At 38.2% G+C, this 13,920-nt stretch overlaps 1 protein-coding gene and 1 pseudogene across 1 annotated transcript in view; one reads left to right on the top strand and one right to left on the bottom strand.

Annotated features, from left to right (window-relative positions):
* The window catches only part of LOC123239022 (zinc finger protein OZF-like), a 67,091-nt gene extending 57,118 nt beyond the window's left edge, over positions 1–9,973 (top strand). The window contains exons 3-4 of the mRNA XM_044666295.1: positions 8,989–9,073; positions 9,578–9,973. Of these exons, the coding sequence (XP_044522230.1) occupies positions 8,989–9,073; positions 9,578–9,973 (481 nt within the window). The remainder of the gene's footprint in view (positions 1–8,988; positions 9,074–9,577) is intronic.
* The window catches only part of LOC123240686, a 118,079-nt pseudogene that overhangs the window by 83,831 nt on the left and 20,328 nt on the right, over positions 1–13,920 (bottom strand).

Raw genomic sequence — 13,920 nt, 5'->3', positions numbered from 1 at the left:
TTACAAATTTATATTCCTAAAGCTAAATCTCATTAATCTTGTGGTCCATCCTGAAATAAGAATCCTTCCTAGATGGTTGAGAGATGAGATGATAAAATCCACCTAGGAACATCTCTAGGGCCACAACAAGTGCCCATTTGATGACAACTGCAGACAATCCCATTATTAGCATTCACAAAAGTCTCTATAGACACTTGCTGTGTGTCATTTAAAAATCTTTGAAGCTCTGGATATTTGTCACAGGTTCTCCAGATTTAGCCAATCTTTCAAGTTCAGCTAAGATAGTTCTAATAGAGTCTATTATTGCCATCATTCCAAAATTTGGCAGGAGAGCCCAGAAAAACCTCTGTACTTCTGATGCCACCAAGAACATAGACCATTATGGTGGAAGGGTAGAGTAAGCTGAAGAGTTACAAATATAGAAGCATCCAAGGGATAGCCAGCCATATGGGAAATCCTCCCGGATGATACTGTAACACATGTAAAAGGTAGTTATTTATATGTCCCATCCATTGCAATGTGGAGGCGAGGAATATAATAGTGAAAATCACTTCTGATGTGTCATCTATTATATTTTTATAAATGTGAAGGTGGGGGATACAATAGTGCACCCATGCACTTATAATTACACACAAGTCAAAGGTAGGTGAATCAGTAAGAGGTAGTGGAGCTCCTAGATATCTAAAAATAACTTTTGAACATCCAATAAAATCAATTGAGATATTTTAGCTCTTTAACATCTCCAAAGGTTACTGATACAGGTTGTAACCATTTTGATGGAGTCCACCCAACATCATTTATGTGACATTTATCAAAGACAAAAGTAGGAAAATTCCATTTAGGCAACATGTGACCTCCTTGTGTTACAGGCTGTGGTAATGTACCTATGGCTTTGCCATGGAAAAGTTTGTCCAACATATCTGTGGACTTTTATCATTATCTCCAAACCAACCATAGCAGGGGGTGGTGGTACAAATAAAGACAATTGTAAGATTAAAAATTAATGTCAAGATACTCCAAGTATTATATTTTATAAAATTTATTTTTAAAATACTTGAAGCAAAAGGAAAGTAATAGCCTCAGTAAAGGAAAAAATTTCCTAGGATCACACACACAGGGGCCTCAAGAGTGCAGAGCCGCCAGAGAAGGGGGCAGGGGAGAGAGCAAAAGAAAGGGAGAGGGAGAGGGAGAGCTCTCAGGGCAGAGTTATACACAACTATTTACAAAACCTGAGGACACAACATGGTGGGGAGAGGAAAGGATTCTGGGAAATATTAAAGGAATTCTGGGGAACTCAGTCCTGGGGTACAACATTCTAACTACATATTCCCCCCTTTGATCCTTTGAGAGAACAGTCTCCCTAATGGATCATGTTAACATTTCCCTTCTTAAACAGGATGTGGCAAGGGTCCAAAGTTAAAATTTGAGACTTATTTTATCTAACATTCTATTTTAAAAGAAGTTTCTATGCTTTGAAAGATACATTAAAGAATGAGCCTTCATTATCTTTTTGGTGCAGGGTATATTCAGTCATTGAAATTACCTAAGGGAGAACTGTCTGTGTCTGACTACAGTGTCCTTGAAATGTCTGGAAGCAGGGAGAAGAGATACAGAACAACTTATACTAGTTTCTGCTTTTTTCTTGGCTTGGGGAAAAACTGTTAACTCCTTAACAGCTGGTTTATTATACAGTACCTAGAGGCTTTTTTTAAAACTTGAGTCTATCCTAAAAACTAAATATGTTTTCAATAATAAAAAGGAGCCATTGGGAGGGGTCTGGCTTTTTATCTCAGATATGCCATCCATCATTTGACCCAATCCCTTCAGATCAAAAGAGTCAATATATGACCCTGTCAGCTCTATTAACTTTGATGGGATCCAGATAAAAATACCTATTAGAGACCCAGTTTCTCTCAATCGCTTTCAACAAGGAAGTCCTGCATTTTACATGTGTTAAACAGCTACAACCTTAATTCTCATACATGATCATATGCGCAGAATGTCATCGATCCCTATAGGATTGATTTGGTCTCTTTTTGTGCTCTTGTGGCACTTTGCAGGTTTGCTTATGTGCTCCTTTATGGTCTGTTTTTTCTTCAATTAGACATATTCATTGTGCAAAAGTCATGATAAATTATATTTAAATAACTAATGGCAGGGTGCCATAGTCCAAAGATTTTGGGGTACACATTTATATGCTAGGCAAATGGTCATCTTACCTTTTTCTATTGCAAAAATCAAAACTGTTAAAAAAAACTACACAATACTTGTGATGTGCTTCAAATACAAAAAATGTGAGAAAAAATTGAATACTGTATGGCACATGTCGGAAGAAAAACAAAAATATTAAAAATATGTATTTTTCACAATCACAGAAGTAAAGTATAGAGGCTAATTTCTGAAAAATAAGATTCATTTCCTCTTTAATTTGCCTTGATCCACAGTGTGAGTGCAAATAATACATTCAAGAAAATCAAAAAATTCACAAAAGGCACAAAGTTTAATTAAAGGCACATCAAGTCAATATAGGTCACTAATACAGGTTTTCTTTTTCGAAGTAACATATGTTTTGTCCTACAAAGGCAATTTGTTCAAGTAGAAGGATCAATGAAATACAGTGCACCAAAATAGTACAGTTTCAGCAATAGGGAAGTCTTATCATGATTAATAGTCAAATACAATCAGAACAGGCAATTATTCATTATCAACAAAAGGTACTCATTTTAAATGGCTACAATGAATCCATGAGTCCCTCTCCCGAATTTTTATGACTGTTGGTGTAGTCATTAGGACCTGGAACGGTCTGTCATAAGCAGGTTCAGTTGACCCAGTACATTTGAAACTCTATGTACACACTATCACCTGTGTTTAAATCGTGAAGCGAGAAGTCTATGGGGCCTATCTGAACTGCAGCTCCAGAGTCATGGAGTTCTCGTAATTTTGTTTATAATTGTCTGATATATGTGGCAGTGGTTATATCCCCTCCTAACAATGACTTATAAGCAGAGGTATATGATTATGCCTGAATAGGTGGATGTCCAAATAGCATCTCAAATGGTGAGTTGTGTAAATCACCTCTGGGTTGACTTCTGAGATAAAATAGGGCGAGGTGTAGAATTTCAGGCCATTTTAAATGAGTCTTCTATGCACAATTTGCCAAACATAGTTTTAGTTCTTTATTCATTCCTTCAACGTGACTGGAGATCTGAGGATGGTATGGTGTATGCAATTTAGGAGTTATCCCCAAACATGAATAAATTTGTGATAAAATCAAATCAGTAAAATGAGTTCCCCTATCTGAATCAATGTGTGCCAGCAGGCCAAAACAAGGAATAATTTCTTTCCAAAGGACTTTGGCAACAAAAGAATATGTGGCCCAAGCTATATGAAATACTTCAGGCCAACTACACAGCTATCTGAGGCTGTATTAAATTTATTTTTCTGACTCTTAAGTTCTGATCTCTTACTCCTTCACTACCAGCTGCCTTTAATTTCTAGAAAATGGAGGCTGTGGAAAGTGCCTCTCCTTCTATTACAAGAGGTGGTAAAGGTGGACTGTTAAGATTAAAAATGATAAAGACTGATATAATAATAGAAATTAGTATTTTAATTAAAGCCATTGCCATTTTGGTAAAATATATATGACCGTGCTAGCCTAGCTTTTTACCAATGGAGCCCATCCTCTCTCTCTGCACGCCAGCCAGGTCCTCAGGAAGATCGAGGGCCTTCTTTAGGTCCTCCTCTCATTTAAACTGTCCTATGCGTGGGGACGTGTATATCTCCACGCCCAAAGAACCGGAAACCGGAAACCCATTGGAATCACGGGAAATGTAGTCTGATAGTCCCCACGTGTCCATAGAAAATTTGTAACATACTTTTAAATGTCATCTCCCCAATTCCAAATATACATTTCCCCCTGAGATCCGGCAAAAAAAAAAGGTTGGCCTTTTTTTCTTTGCTGGATCTGTAAACATAGACAACTTCTAAATTTCAGGAATTTGGGGGATAAAAGAAATGGGTAAACAAATGGATAAACTAGCCGCATTGACAAAAAACCAATTTGGGGGCAGTCCCCTATTGGCATAATAGAGTACATTCAAAACAAATTGCATTCAGCTCGTTTAACTCCCCATAGTTCAAAATCAACAGCACCCAAAGTTCAATTTTTGTCTTCATGATCCAGTGAAGGGTCTTTAGGCATCTTTTGGTGCCTTCATCAAACAGGTCGGTGGTCTGGATTCTGGGGAGATGGCAAAATCCTTATCCTGAAATTATTCTCAAAAGAATTTAAACTTAACATTATAGATTATAAAACATACATTTCCTTCTAAGAATCATACATTTCCCCCTGAAATTACTTCTAAAAGAGTTAAATATACATATATTTTTACATTTTCTATTTTTTAAAACTTAATACACATCCCATCCCCCTGGGGAAAATTCTAAACACACCTTTTTTCTTAAAAAGGGTACCTCAGGTCAGCTAAGGATGAGTGGCTGAGTCACAGGGGTTGTATGAAATCATTTGGCAAAATAAAAAGAATAAAATCCAAGAAAAAAGAAGGGAAAATTAACTTGTGAATGAATTGTAAAATGTGCAAAAAATGTAGGGAAAATAAACTTATAACAGGCCTTTGAATCAAGGCCCAATGAAAGTGATTTAAGCAGTTTGCTATTACCCATTCAGGGCCAAGACTTAAGGGAAAACATCTCTCTCTGATCTGATTTGCCTTCAACTTCGCAGGGAATGAGCCAAAAAATAACCAATCTTATGTGCTTTACTAGGAATCTAAGTTAAAGGGGATCCTTGTCCTCTAAAATGTTACAAAAGACTGGAACTCCAAAAAAAACTCAAACCCCAGTTTCAGACTCTTCAGTATTGGCATAGAACTCCTGCAATCCATGCAGATTCTCAGTCAGGTCTCTTTGACCTTCCTTGTGCTTTCTTAGCACTATTAACGGCTCTCATGTTCCCTTCTCCTGGAATCAGACAGAAAGGCATTAAATCACAGTCCCATAGGTCTCAGGCTCTTCAGATGTTTGCATTAAGCTTATATCACTGCAAAATAAATAAATAGATAAATAATGATAATATATGTACTTCCAGTACAAGATGAGAAAAAGGAAAAATCAATTTCTCTAATTAAAAAAAAAGAATGTTTTAAAAATCAAAAATATATACATATAGCTTAGAACTAGTGATGGGTTTTTTTTTTTACCCAAAAATGAGATTCACTTTCTGTGAGGATTTACAAAATAGCAGATTCACAATGCACATTCAAATAAGAGTACCATAATTTCTAATAACACATTTTAAAACAATAAACAATGATGTTTAAAAAAATCATATACTTGTTACAACTTTTAAATCTTGGCTAAGAGTTTCTCAACAAACTGTTACTGCTTTCATATCAAAATGTGATATTTTAAAAATCTCCTGGTCTAAATTACCTCAAGAATTCTAGATCCTTCCAATAAAAGTATACAGGAGCTCCTTGGCTTCCTGTTTTAAAAAAAATCCCGGGTAGGAAATTTTCATACTTCTACCCATTTAAGGCAATATTTTTTCTTATAATAAAATACATAAAAGCTTATCCTTTAAGACAACAATTCTTTAGAATCTAAAGTAAAAGTTAAAAGACCTCTTGAAAAATTACAGTTTAAATCTCAAGGCATGGAAACTTCCAAGGTTCTATACAATTACCAAGACAGAATAAAACTTAAAAGACGTGCTCCTATAAGATGTACATATAATCGCATTGTTTTTGATACAATAAACTTTAAGTAAGTTAGGAAATATAATAAAATCATAAGCAGAAACTTCATTAGCTTAAAATGATTCAGTGCAACAGGAAAATCAATGAAATAAGCAAGATTAATTCACAAAACTAATTAGCAAAATACAGTATGATACAGTCTCTTTAAAACTCTGAGTTCCGAGGTTTTAAAAGTTAAGGGGTTTTTTAAGTTCAAAGTTCTTAGCAGGTATGGGGTGAATTTCTTCCCCTGATGTTCAGTTCTTAATCACAAGAAAGTCTGAATAGGCCATGCACCCGATGAAGAGTAATCACTAGTTCAAGGTTCAGACGCTAGGTCCACGTGGGGTCGGGTCGTGGGCTCGGGGCTAGAGAAAAGCTTAGGTCAGGTTTGTAGAAAATACCCACGTGTAGAAATTGTGGGCAAGGGTTTCCCCGTGGAGGGCAAGAATGGCCTTTCAGGTTAAGAGTCCTCTATAAGAGAGTAGGGAGAAAGGAAAATACTTCCCAAATCTTTAGCGGCAGAGCTGAAGCTGAAACGGCAGCACTCGGCAAGTCAGGGTGGGGGTCGCTCCTCGGAAATCTCAGGATTCCGGATCCACAGAAATGGTCTGCACTGGCGGGCTTCAGGCAGGAACATGAGGCAGCAGGAAAAGCAGCAGAGATCACAGGCACTGGGGCACTGGCAGGCTCAAGGTTCGACAGGGAAGCAGCAGGAAGGGAGACCAGGTCAGGACCCAGGAGATAAGCGGCGAGACGATACTGGCTGGGCTCCGGCATTTTGGGTTTAAAGCCAGAGGCCAGAATCAGCTGGCCTGACCTCCCAAGGTGGTTGGGCTGGACTGGCTGGTTGAGTCCCAGCTGAGGCAAAAACATGCTGTTGCTTTTAGCAAAAGCACGGCGAGCAAGGCCACTTCTCGTTAGGCTATCTGGAAAATTGAGAATTCTTAATCCAAACTTCATATGGTTGCCATAATTGTTAAGATTAAAAATGATAAAGACTGATATAATAATAGAAATTAGTATTTTAATTAAAGCCATGGCCATGTTGGTAAAATATATATGACCGTGCTAGCCTAGCTTTTTACCAACGGAACCAATCCTCTCTTTCTGCATGCCAGCCAGGTCCTCAGGAAGATCAAGGGCCTTCTTTAGGTCCTCCTCTCATTTAAACTGTCCTATGCGTGGGGACATGTACATCTCCACGCCCAAAGAACTGGAAACCGGAAACCCATTGGAATCACGGGAAATGTAGTCTGATAGTCCCCACGTGTCCATAGAAAATTTGTAACATACTTTTAAATGTCATCTCCCCAATTCCAAATATACAGGACTTTCCTGATTACAGATGGGTTCTATAATCTCTGCCCTTCTGCAAATGTTCCAACAGTGAATACACCAGAAACTATCCTATAGACCTTGGTTGCATGCTCTTTTTTTTGTTAAGAGGACTAAATTTTTTATTTTTCTCTCCTGATTCCTTCTGTCTTTCTTATATCCAGGATTTCCAGTTCCTAGAGAAGATTTTATCTCCATTTTTCAGCCAGGGGAAGGAACTTGGCTGGTAGAGCAAAAAGGCTCAAGGAGCTCCTGTCCAGGTGTGTTAAGTGAAAGCAGGTATATAAGGGCTGTTATCTCAAAAGACTTTTTATCTGTTATAGTGAGGGGAGTGCTAAACTTGGGGCTGGCAGACCAACCCTCATTCGTAATGTTTATTTCCTGAGAGATGAATGATGGACTCAGTATAGTGTATGAGATATAACATATGGTAGATCATAAAATAAGATGAATATTTAGTCTATCTACATTAAATGGCATAATATCTTTGCATCCATAGAGAAAAGAAGAAAACATATTCCACTTTGAAAATTACTGCATGAGAGTTAAAAGGAGTCAAATTGTTTCTCAGTGTAGCATATAAAATTTACCAACAATGATCATGTGATAGTGCCTCCAAAATGATGAGAACAGAATATCTAAAAGGTTACCTGAGATTAATAAAATTATGAGAATAATCAATGAGTGATTTTTAAAGTTAAGATAGAAAAGGCAATGGAGAAAGACTGTATAGTGCTCTGGACAGAGCATGCTCAGACACAGAGTTAGAGTTGTAGTCTAGCTGCAAGGAAGTTATTTATGTCATTCCTCCATTCTTTTCTCATGGCATGAATTATGAAGTATGATGAGAATCTTTGGTCTGCCTGTGTCACTGCTCCATTGTGCGTTTCCATTGTTATTGTATGTGAAAGTCTTTCTAAAAAATCATCCAATTTACAATTATGACCAAGTGGTCATAGAATCAAAGACTGGTTCTGGTTGTTTAAGTTTGAAAACTCCTTTTGGCCTGGGTAAATAGAATAAAAATCAGTTTGCTTTTTGCTATCAGAGGAAAGAAGGTATATTTCCGTGTGTGTATCTTCCTTCTTTATTTATATCTTTTTTTTTCAGAAGCAGAGACTAATTTTGAAGTGAATAAGATATCTACCAAGCTGAGCCTTTTTGTAGAAGGATATGTCCTCCAAAGATGCACAAATGAGAGTCTCTCTGACTTCATTTTGAGAGAAATCTATGACTCTAATACCAAGGGAAATGAAAATCCAAAGAGTGACTATGAAATTGATGGAATAGCAGAGAAATTCAGCCAATGTTCAGTTCTAAATCAGTATACAAAATTGACCTCAGAAAATCACTGTTCTCAGGATAGTGAATACCGCAAATGCTTTCCTATAGAATTAGACCTTATTCAGTTGGCTGAGAAACCTCCTAAAATGCCCTTGTATCAAGGTCACCTAGGAGGAATGACCTTTAGCTCTAGTTTAGACCTCATTAGACATCCAAAAACTAAACATGTAGAGATGGGTTCAGAGTTTAATAAAGTTGGGAGACCTTTTAGTCAGAACTCTGAGCATGAGTCACATCAGAAAATCTATACTGGAGAGAAACCTTATGAATGTAAACCTTGTGGAAAAACTTTCACACAGAGGTGCAATCTTGCTACACATCAGAGAATTCACACTATAGAGAAACCTGAATGTAAACAATGTGGAAAGGCTTTTGCACGGAGAGACTATCTTGCCATACATCAGAGAATCCACATTGGAGGGAAACCTTATGAATGTAAACAATGTGGAAAGGCTTTCAAATACAGGTTTTCTCTTACTGCACATCAGAGAATCCACACTGGAGAGAGCACTTATGAATGCAAACAATGTGGAAAGGCTTTCACACACAGGGGCTCTCTTGCTACACATCAGAGAGTCCATACTGGAGAGAAACCTTATAAATGTAATCAGTGTGGAAAGGCTTTCTCACAGAAGGTCCATGTTGCCATACATCAGAGGATCCACACTGGAGAAAAACCTTATGAATGTAAACACTGTGAAAAGGCTTTTAAACTGAGGTACACTCTTGCCATACATCAGAGAATCCACACAGGAGAGAAACCTTTTGAATGTAAACAATGTGGAAAGGCTTTTGCACATAGGTCCTCTCTTGTTGTACATCAGAGAATCCACACTGGAGACAAACCTTATGAATGTAAACAATGTGGAAAGGCTTTTATACGAAGGAATAGACTTGTTGTGCATCAGAGAATCCATACTGGAGAGAAACCTTATGAATGTAAACAATGTGGAAAGGCTTTTATAGGGAGTGAACACCTCGCTAAACATCAGAGTATTCACACTGCAGAGAAACCATTTGAATGTAAACAATGTGGAATGGCATTCAGATACAAGGGCGATCTTGCTAAACATCAGAGAATCCACACTGGAGAGAAGCCTCATGAATGTAAACACTGTGGAAAGAATTTCACACAGAAGAGCAATCTTGTTGCACATCAAAGAATCCACACTGGAGAGAAACCTCATGAATGTAAACAATGTGGAAAGGCTTTCAGAAGGAAGAGTGATCTTGTTGCACATGAGAGAATCCACACTGGAGAGAAACCATATGAATGTAAACAATGTGGAAAAGCTTTCACATGGAGTGGCTATCTTGCTAGACATCACAGAGTCCACACTGGAGAGAAACCTTATGAATGTAAACAATGTAGACAGGCTTTCACAGAGAGAAGAGTTCTTGTTCAACATCAGAGAATCCACACTGGAGAGAAACCTTATGAATGTAAACACTGTGGAAAGGCTTTCAGACAGAAGTGGGAACTTGTCGCACATCAGAGAGTCCACACTGGAGAGAATGAAAATGTTGTGCGATGATTTTCACTGAATATTTATCTGGCTAAATATCAGAGCATTAACATGAGGAAGAAGGGTTTTAGCAAGAGAGGTTGGTCTGCAGGGGAGAGTTGCAGGAGGATAAAGATTCTAGAATGTAAAATTAGGGGTTAGATGGTTAACTGGGCGTTTTCCTGTCTCTGTCTGGATTTACCTGGGGAGACTGGCTGCCTGTCCTGTGGTTGCTGATCTACCCTGATTCCTCATCCTACCTACCTTGCTGTTGCCTACTGTGTTTCCTTGTGATTCTGGAACATCAGGCTATCTGACTGTTAGACCAGGTCTGGGTTCCTTTTGGATCAAAGACCTTCCCTGTTACTAAATGGTCTGTGTATATTGGTCTAAGACGAGGCTCTGCCTGGACTGGGTTTCTGATGGCCTTCCCAAACCACAGTTAACATCCTGAGACTGGCCCAATTCTATCCATCAGATCCCATCCTCAATACCACCCTAATATAGATTTTTTCCTTTTTTTATTTTGAATATTTTCCCCTAGTTACACATTTCATGTTCTTTCCCTCTCCCCCAAGTCCCCAACCCCTCTTAGCCAACGCACAGTTCCACAGAGTTTTACATGTATCATTGATCAAGACCTAATTCCATATTATTGATAGTTGGACTAGAGTTATCGTTTAGTGTCTACATCCCCAATAATATCCCCAACAGCCATGTTTTCAAGCAGTTGTTTTTCTTTTGTGTTTCTCCTCCCACAGTTTTTCCTCTGAATGTGGCTAGTTTTCTTTCTTATAAGACACTCAGCCTTGCTCTGGATCCTTGCATTGTTGCTAGTAGAGAAGTCCATTATGTTCGATTGTAACACAGTATATCAGTCTCTGTGTACAGTGTTCTCTTGGATCCGCACCTTTCACTCTGCATCAATTCCTGGAGGTCATTCCAGTTCACATGGAATTCCTCCAGTTCTTTATTCCTTTTAGCACAATAGTATTCCATCACCAACAGACACCACAATTTGTTCAGCCATTCCCCAATCAAAGGAAATTCTCTCATTTTCTAATTTTTTTGCCACCACATAGAGCACGGCTATAAATATTTTTGTACAAGTCTTTTTCCTTATTATCTCTTTGGGGTATAATGCAAGCAGTGGTATGGCTGGATCAAAAGGCAGATAGTCTTTTAAAGCCCTTTGAGCATAGTTCCAAATTGCCACCCAGAATGGTTGGATCTGTTCACAATTCCACCAGCAATGCATTAATGTTAATTTTGGTTTAGGTGGGATATAAGTTTGTTGATGCACAAATGCCAAAATATTGTTTTCATCATTAATTTGGCTTTGTGCAAAGTGGGGAACTATTATAAGGAAGAGAGGGTTTTAGCAAGAGAGGTTGTTCTGCAGGGGAGAGTTGCAGGAGGATAAAGATTCTAGTATGTGAAAGTAGGGGTTAGATGGTTAACTGGGGGTTTGGCTGTCTGTCTCTCTGGATTTACCTGAAGAGATTGGCTGCCTGTCCTCTGTGGTTGTTGATCTACCCTGATTCCTCATGCTACCTTCTGCCTTGCTGTTGTCTGCTGTGTTTCCTTGTGATTCTGGAACATCAGGCTATCTAACAGGTCTGGGTTCCTTTTGTATCCAGGACCTTTCCTTGGACCTTGCCTAACTGCCATAGACCACTACCTCTAATACTCCCTAAGGGGGACAGAGGGTTAGTGCAGATTTAGGTAGAGCAGGGACTGGGTTTTTTTTAGGTCACAGAGGTGAGGGTTAGTGTCGATCAATCTCTCCGAAGACTCCCTGTGAAGGGACAATTAGATCTAGGAAATTTTAGTTAGTTGACATTAGTTTTAGGGTCATCCTAATTCCCATCTATCCTTTCCTCTTAGAATAAACACAACTTCCCTGTTACTAAGTGGTCTGTGTGTATTGGTCTCAGACGAGGCTCTGCCTAAACTGGGTTTCTGTTGGCCTTCCCAAACCACAGTTAACATCCTGATACTGGCCTGATTCTATCCATCTGATCCCCTCCCCAGTACCACCTTAATACAGCATCTACATTGGAGAGAAACTTTATGGATGTAATCAGTTCAGATCAGCTTTCACATGAAACTCCACAGTGACTTCATGTCACAAAATCTTTACCGAAGGGAAATCTGATTGAGGCTGAGCTTATAGTTGCCACTTTTAGATTTTTTAATGTAAGAGGATCCACACTAGAGAGAAACTTTGGGAATATGATCAATGTGGTAAGCACTTTTCAGGCAAAAATCATCTTTTATTCCCAACCTAGAATTCCTTTTGAATAGAAATCTTATTATTGTCATGAATGAAGAAAGACATTAAAATGGAGAGTCTAGTGCTTGTTCAATATGAGAAAATATCTTCTGAACAGACTAGTTCCAGATGGATTCCCTATATTAAGGCTTTCAGCCAAAGATCATCTCTTGATTTATAGTCCAGAAAAACCTAATGAATGTGCTCAAGTTCTTTGTGTTTTCCTTAGGTTGTGGGTGATCACTATTACTTAGAGAAATGCAAATTTTAATAAATTTGAGGGAGCACCACAAATCTATTAGATTGACTCCTATAACAGAAAAAGAAAGTGAAAAAAATTGGAAGAGATGTAAGGAAATTGAGACACTAGTGCAGTATTGGGGGAGTTGTGAACTGATTCATCCATTCTGGAGAGAGTAATTTGGAATGATGACCAAAGGACATTAAAAAACAACACTTAAAGCTGCTTTTTTTGCAGCTGACAAAAGAATTAGAAAGTAAGAGGAAATTCATTAATAGTAAATTGTGGCATATGATTGTAATGGAATACTATTATTTTATAATTAATGAGATGGAAGAGCTCAGGAAAACCTGGAAAGACTTGAGAATTGAGGCAGACAGAATTTAGCAGAACTAGGAGAACACTGTACATTGTGAAACAATATTGTATGTAGAACAATTATTTTGAGGTATCCTCAACAATACAAGGATCCAAACAATCCCAAAGGACTCATAATAAAAGTTTCATCAATTTCCAGACAAAGATCTGAATCTGGACCAAAGAAAAATGATTTCACTTTCAATTTTTTGTTTTGTTTGTGAGAATTTGGTTCCACAGAAGGATCAATATGGAAAAATATTTTACAATATTGTACATGCAAAAGCTATTTGATATTGCTTCACAGCTCTTGGGTATGGGGGAGAAAATCCAAGACTAAAATTTAAAATGTTGGATATTGTTTTTACACATAAGTGTCAAAAAATAAAATATGAAATGATGGAGAAGAGTTGTATGATCAGTAATGAACAGTATTCTTTTTGGAATGAAGAGGAATGCAGAGAAAGATTACAGCTCATAATTGACTAAACACTGAATACATTATGATGGAGATAAGATTCAATATCTCCAATTCACTGGGAAAAGTATTTTGCTTTAAGATAGATGCCATAGACCTCATTAAACAACCCAAATTTTATTCTGTGCATTCTGTGAAGAGTGAATCAAACATTCTTTGTCTATCAGTCAGCAACTTTTAGCAGTCAAGACTTAAGCACTCCTACTTAACACTAAGCAAGAGAATTCACAAGTCACTTACTAGAGTGAGCTCAGACCTCCAAAGACTACTGTCATCCCCCTTGGGCAGTGCCAGGCAAATTGAAAGACTGCCATTGGTTCCCGTAAAGTGGGGGAGAGACAGAAAGTAGTGTCACGGACCTCTCCCCTCCCCACTTAATTCTAAGTTGGGTGGGGTGACATTATTCCTGGTGGCTAAAATCTAAAGAATGAATTAGGGGGGGCAGCTGGGTAGCTCAGTGGAGTGAGAGTCAGGCCTGGAGACAGGAGGTCCTAGGTTCAAACCCGGCCTCAGCCACTTCCCAGCTGTGTGACCCTGGGCAAGTCACTTGACCCCCATGGCCCACCCTTACCAATCTTCCACCTATGAGACAATACACCAAAGTACAAGGGTTAAAAAAAAAAAAA

Source organism: Gracilinanus agilis, chromosome 3 (genome assembly GCF_016433145.1).
Source record: "Gracilinanus agilis isolate LMUSP501 chromosome 3, AgileGrace, whole genome shotgun sequence".
NCBI classification, from domain to species: domain Eukaryota; kingdom Metazoa; phylum Chordata; class Mammalia; order Didelphimorphia; family Didelphidae; genus Gracilinanus; species Gracilinanus agilis.
The sequence above is the reverse complement of the archived record's forward strand: the minus strand, read 5'-3'. Positions and strand labels throughout refer to the sequence as shown.